Source organism: Daphnia magna, linkage group LG9 (genome assembly GCF_020631705.1).
Source record: "Daphnia magna isolate NIES linkage group LG9, ASM2063170v1.1, whole genome shotgun sequence".
In the NCBI taxonomy this organism is placed as follows: domain Eukaryota; kingdom Metazoa; phylum Arthropoda; class Branchiopoda; order Diplostraca; family Daphniidae; genus Daphnia; species Daphnia magna.
The window spans coordinates 157,969-164,470 of NC_059190.1; the positions used below are offsets into that span (position 1 = coordinate 157,969).

A 6,502-nucleotide genomic window follows, 5' to 3' on the forward strand; every position below is an offset into this window, starting at 1 on the left:
CTCCGCATCTTGCGAGAAACAACACAAACTCGGCAAGGTCGTCCGTCCACTTGGATGGCCGATGTCTTCTTTCTTGGCTCCTTCTCGCTCTTGGCACTCGTCGTCAATAAACACTGCCATCCATGTATGGCTGTTCTAATAATAATTGAACAACGACACAACACGCTCATACGAGGCACAAATGTTTGATGTTGAACTGCGATGTGCCCCAACAAGATCGCGCGTTCCAAAACTGGATTTCTTAAACAGCCATCCACGTCTCCCTAAGCTCTTTGCCTTCAAAACTTGCGTATTTTTTCCGTGGAAAAAAACAAATTTCTTTTTCCTACCGTTTGCTTGGTGATGGTCTGATGGACCAAGCAAACACCCCAATCGCAGCAAATGATGGCAGCAGCCGTACAAGTCCCATCCGACTGAAATAAATCAACATTATTTATCGACACGGTCCGTTTCTATCGGTCAAATCAGTGGGTGTAGTCAATCCACGACAACTTCGCCACCTGTTTGTTATTTATTAATAGAAATTATGACGCGGCCATCGAAAATCTTTGGTATAGACAATTTCATTTATTAGGAAAAACGAAAAACAGTTGGACACGCAAACAAAAACTCGGGCGCAATATTTGGGCAAACGTTTCAGGTCAGAATATCAACTAGTTTTGTTCACGCAATCGCACACAAAACACGTCGACTCTACATTTCAACCTCCCGTCCAGTGCAAAGCACTTTTTCAGACATCATAAATGAATGAGGAGGTGTCATTAAGACCATCACGAATCACTTGAATAAAGAACAACTCGGTGCTTTTCGCTTGGCGCCCCTCATCTAAACTCTCAATTGAGACGATTAAAATAAACCCCTCGATTCGGCCAGACAAAACACACACAATACCGACGACAAATGCTGTCCGAATCGAAATCAAAACGAGAATAAATTGGGTAGACAGAAGATAGGAAAAAAAACTTCGGGTCAAGGCTCGACGATTATTACCCAACAGCCGCGGTATTACAAATGAAGAAAATAAAGTTGAATAGACTTTTTGTTTCGGTTTAAATGTGGGTCATTCTATTCAGAAGCCGGTGATTTTGGTTTCACGCTGCAAACATCTCCGTCAGCGCAGTTCGCAGCAGACGGAGAAGAAGCCGCTTGTTCACCACCAGCCACGCTCAAATTCAAGGCCTGTCGTCAACAATACACAAACAGTTTGTTATTCAATAAAGAATCCATTCAAAGCAAAAGATATTCGTTCCCAACAGTTTCAGACAGAGCCGAGAGAAGCCTCGATTAGCCCACGATCGTTCTCACACCCCAACATCACGAGGCAATCAAATACGTAGAAACCAGACATTGGACTCCTATCCTACTCGTTCTAATAAACGAGAGCACTCGACCTAGTCAATGGGTTCACGACAGAAGGACGGGCATTCCTTACAAAGAGTAATGCAATACGACCAGACTAGACTAGACTCGGGTCGGCAGACAACATTAATAGTCGTGTGATTTGAAAGAGATTCTTGCCCCACCATACGTCATCTCCTATCGTTAAGATGATGCTACTGTTTTTCGTCTTCTTGACACTCAATAATTCTACTATTAATTACTTACTTTTCAGAATTTCACTCTTCTGTCAAGCTATTGTATTGTATGGATCGTGTCCACAGCAAAGATAGAAGCTTGTTTACCGATCACACTTGGTTTCGCCGTTTCTCTTCAACAGCTCAGATTAATGGTTTTATACACACGCCCATTTTTTGCGAAGACCAGAGGACATGAAATTTAACACCCATTTGCCTCTCTAAACTTAAAAAGACGATCGTTTTCGAACGGCACATTGAGCGCCATCTTGTTTCCATTCCCGTCACTCTTAGCCAACAGCAAGAAAAGCAAAATTGAACAAACCTTGAGGATGTCTTCGTTGGCGGCGTGATCGGCAGGATTCTCTTGAACGAAAGAATAAAGTACTTTGCCTCCCTTGCCCACGACTAATAAACCTCCATTTTGGTAACCATCTCCGCGTAGATCTCCTCCTACTCCTCTCTCCTTACCCTATAAACAAAAAAGAAAACAAAGATTTTAGGATTCATGGCCAAGCTAGTGGATGGCAATGGTCTGTGGCCAAGCTAGTGGAATGAATGAAAATTTACCTTGGCTGCTTGGCTGCGAGCAATTCGACTCAACAAAAGACCGGGTAAGCTCCAAATGGAAAAACGTTTGTATCCCAAGTCATTAAAAGACTTTTTTTTTTCATCTATGTACAATTCTGTAAAAGAAACAAAGCTACAATTCAATCATAAACCCATTGATAACATAATAATTATTTTACCTCCAGCCCAAAACTTCTTTTCTACAAATTCTTCCACCCCCAATTCTTCCAGTCCTATCCCAACTAGACGAACATTCTCTTGGCTGAGGCGAGGACTGAGTAAACTCAACTCCTGCGCTGCCAGCCGACAGAACATTCATCCAAACCGTCGCATGAAAAAAATAACACTTGTTTGCTCTTGCCAGAAGGATCCAAGCGTCACTTGCTACAATTCAGAATCAAACAAAACAAATTAAACTCCTATATTTTACAGCTTATTAGGCTATAAAATTGCTTAACCTATTAATATGAGTACCTGCATGTAAGAATTTAAAAAGCTGAACAAAATAAATACAGCTACTTGTTGTTGTTACCTGTTTAGTTGGCCATTTGGTTACCAGATTGACAGCGAGTTTCGCCAGGTCCATTGTTTGATTCTTCTTTGGCATGGCGGAAAAAATTCAGGAATTTTAGGGTCTATTGAGGATTGATAATCTTACAGCTATTTCCTTCACCTTTAAGCTTGCCGACTATGAGCTCAGGAGCTGTTGGACTCGATTTTTACAGTTTTCTATCTTATCTGCACTTGCTTAACTGTTTCCAACGTTAAGATTACGTAAAATTGTCGTCTGCTTCGTTGACAACAGCAAGCTAACAATCACATTTCATTTTAAAAGAAATTTTTAGTTTCAAGTTACGATTTCACTTAATTTTTCTAAATTATTTTGAAAATATTATTTAAAAAAATAATACTTTGTCAGATATTTCTAGAATCTTCGGAAGTGTTTACTACAATGACCGTCAGATGTCGCGATGATTTGTTTTTTAGTAGGGGCCAGTGACAATAAAACGCTGGTGTCCATGCTTGTTTCTTTCTACTCGATTGCCGTCCTCTTCAGCGAGAAGGTCAGTTGTGTGCATTGATGATAGTTGACGAATTCGTTCGTCACATTCAACTTTTTTGCCCCTAGTTTGTCAACAACAGGTGGGTCGTGGCAGGGGGTGAGGAAAGATCCAGAAGAAGTTTAAGGAAATGAAACCGAAAATCGATTACAACTCGGACGGTGGTCTGTGCAGCAGCTCGACAAGCGTTTCGGGTGAAGACACCCCCAATCGCGATGAGCGATGTCAAAGCCCGACGGATTTTGATTACACTTCCGGTAACAAATCTTTGGCAGAAAAGATTCGTTTGCGCATCGAAAGTGGCGAAAAATTTTTCTCGTTGGAATTTTTCCCTCCTAGAACAAAAGAGGGTGCCGTTAATCTATTAGCAAGGTGTGTCCAGTGTTTGGAATCCATTTAGAAAGACAAACGTAATCACGACATAATTTGTTTTAAAAGATTCGAACGACTGAGGTTAGCTTGCCCTTTGTTTTGCGATGTCACGTGGCATCCAGCTGGCAACCCGGGTGGCGATACCGAGACCTCGTCAATGACCATTGCCAGTGCTGCGCTCAACTATTGCGGCCTGGAAACAATGTTGCACTTAACGTGCTGTAACCTTAGTCGGGAAGATGTTATCAAGCACCTTAACCGGGCAAGAGAAATGGGCATCAGGAGCATTCTAGCCCTTAGGGGAGGTAATGTTTTGTTCTTTGTCTCGTTGGTGGTAAATTCTGACGCCAGATGGCGTTCGATGTTCCCCCAAGAGCCAAAATGTGATAACTAAATTTATTTAAACACAACTGCCCCGTGCTAACGCAGATCCACCAATCGGTCAAGATTGGCATCCACCGGAAAATGGGTTGAAATATGCAGTCGATCTAGTGCGGCTGATTCGCAATCTCTTTGGCGACGATTTTAGCATTTGCGTGGCTGGATATCCCACTGGTCATCCGGATGCTACTTCGTACGAAGCCGATTTACTACACTTGAAAGAGAAGGTATTATCGGCTCGATATTGTTTAACGCCTTTCCCTATTCATTATTTTAAATAACAGGTGGATGCAGGAGCTGATTTCATCATCACTCAATTATTCTTTCGCGCCGAAACGTTCATCAAATTTGTGCGTGACTGCAGAGCATTGGGTATCAACGTGCCCATCATTCCTGGAGTGATGCCCATCCAGTCGTACGATTCACTCCGTCAAATAGCCAAACTTTCTAAATTAGAAGTGCCTGAAGAAATAATAAACATTGTAGCGCCCCTCAAAGACAACGACGAGGCTATCCGAAATTACGGCGTCCAACAGGCCGTCAGTCTCATTCGCGAATTGTTTAATGCCGGCTTAGCGCCCGGCGTTCATTTCTACACGCTCAACAGAGAAGTGGCAACAACAACCATTTTGAAACAGTTGGGTCTTTGGGTGACGGAACCTAGACGGCCCTTACCTTGGCGCAGAGCCGCCAACGCCAAACGATCCACAGAAACTGTGCGTCCCATTTTTTGGTCCTCAAGACCGAAAGCCTATATCTACCGGACCCGCCACTGGGACGAGTTTCCTAACGGACGTTGGGGTAAATCTGATTCACCTGCATTCGGTGAACTCAAGGATTATTATCTCTTTTATTTGAAGGTATTTCTGATGCTGATTTTTCTCGTAATTTCCATTTACTTTTTCAATCAAAAATCAATAGAGTAAGAGCTCCAAAAATGATCTGTTGCGCATGTGGGGAGAGGAGTTGTGTTCAGAGCAAGATGTCTGGGATGTTTTCCATTGCTACCTGTCAGGACAGCCCAACAAATGTGGCGTCAAAATCACCAAAATCGCATGGAACGATGAAGAGCTGAGTTCAGAGACATCACTACTTCAAGAGAAATTATCAGAGTTCAACAAAAAAGGAGTGTTGACTATCAATTCTCAGGTTTGACTTATCTTGTCGTACACCGTCATCAGCTTTTATTATTAAATCTGCATTGGCTTTTGTTTTAATTAGCCAAATGTGAATGGAGCTCCTAGTGACGATCCGGTCGTCGGATGGGGACCCAGAGGCGGTTACGTTTATCAAAAAGCTTATCTCGAATTTTTCACGTGCCAAGCCAATGTCCAGGCTCTCTTGAAAGTGTTGCCCAGTTTTCCTAGGGTCAATTTCCACATCATCAACAGCAACGTATGATTGATCTTGATCTTTGCATTGTCTCTTTATATTCAAACTAAGATACATTTTATTGTTTGCTATTAATCAGGGCTCAGCTGATTATACCAATTGTCACAGACATAGACCAGTGGCTGTGACGTGGGGCGTTTTCCCTGGACGTGAAGTCCTGCAGCCGACGGTGGTCGATCCCGTTTCGTTCAAAGTGTGGAAAGACGAAGCTTTTGCTCTGTGGCGAGAACAGTGGGGCAAACTGTATCCGGAAGGGTCGACTTCACGTGATCTTTTGACTCGAATCTCTGAGACTTACTACCTCGTCAATTTAGTAGACAATGATTTCCCTCGTGATAGTTGCCTGTGGGAGCTTCTCAACGCCATGTTTGCCCAACGTGAGCTCGACAATATGAGCGATTTTATCCAGCAAGATTCCGACGTCCATTTGGATGCTGTTGATCACTACGAGAATGGTCTGAGATTGACAAGACGCCAGGATTCACAAGGCGATGGGAGTTATACTCATTACACGATGGAAGAATTGGTGGAAGCAGCACATCGTCAAGAGATGCACGATGAAATTGTGACAGGCGAAGGACACCAGTGACACATTTTTTTTTAATTTTTCTCTACAAGAATCTTCTTTGGGAGGACACCAATAGTTAGGACTTGATATTTTCAAATTATTTTGATTCTTTATTTTGTGCGTTCTTGTTTTTACACGATGCCATGAAAAGAAATAAGTTAATGAGTTGTGAAATTACATTGAACCAGAGTCATAGAGGGGATCCATCTATGACTCTGATTGAACTATTGAAGGATGGGTGCATTTAATAAAAAGGGATAATAGAAAAATGCAACAGTGTATGGCCTTGATCGTTTTTCGTTATTTTACCCCAACGTCATTGTCAATTTGCCGGGCTTTTTCCTGCCCCCTCCTCCAACAGATGTGTAAAACAAAACAAATCAGTTCCATCCCCGCAAATTCAAATGAGAGGGGCTACCACTTTCGAAGATGTTTTTCTTTTGTTTAGAAGGGAGGGGATATCTATTTGCACGATTTGGAAAGGACCAATTAGCATCAACTTGGGACGATAGGGAAGGGTAGAAGAAGATGAGAAACGTGATCGTGTCTTCTCGACTTGAATTTGTTTCTTTATGCTGTCGACA

General features: G+C 42.4%; 2 protein-coding genes across 3 annotated transcripts; one reads left to right on the forward strand and one right to left on the reverse strand.

Moving 5' to 3' along the window:
• Positions 1–547: 547 nt before the first annotated feature.
• LOC116931219 (prostamide/prostaglandin F synthase) lies at positions 548–2,972 on the reverse strand. 2 transcript variants are annotated; one of them, XM_032938763.2, is made up of 6 exons: positions 2,818–2,972; positions 2,677–2,739; positions 2,324–2,528; positions 2,145–2,260; positions 1,900–2,046; positions 548–1,179 (listed from the first exon to the last, which is right to left on the reverse strand). In XM_032938763.2, exons 3-6 carry the CDS (start codon positions 2,457–2,459, stop codon positions 1,066–1,068), a joined length of 513 nt encoding a protein of 170 aa, XP_032794654.1. In that variant the 5' UTR covers positions 2,460–2,528; positions 2,677–2,739; positions 2,818–2,972; the 3' UTR covers positions 548–1,065. The 2 variants fall into 2 exon arrangements, with proteins under 2 accessions (XP_032794654.1, XP_032794656.1); XM_032938765.2 differs by having other exon boundaries at positions 2,677–2,742; positions 2,818–2,953.
• A 77-nt stretch (positions 2,973–3,049) lies between these two features.
• On the forward strand, positions 3,050–6,197 carry LOC116931209 (methylenetetrahydrofolate reductase). The gene is made up of 8 exons (XM_032938741.2): positions 3,050–3,208; positions 3,274–3,577; positions 3,644–3,882; positions 4,007–4,185; positions 4,243–4,818; positions 4,880–5,107; positions 5,180–5,353; positions 5,430–6,197. The coding sequence occupies exons 2-8, from the start codon at positions 3,336–3,338 to the stop codon at positions 5,937–5,939; spliced, it is 2,148 nt and encodes a 715-aa protein (XP_032794632.1). The 5' UTR covers positions 3,050–3,208; positions 3,274–3,335; the 3' UTR covers positions 5,940–6,197.
• Positions 6,198–6,502: the final 305 nt, after the last annotated feature.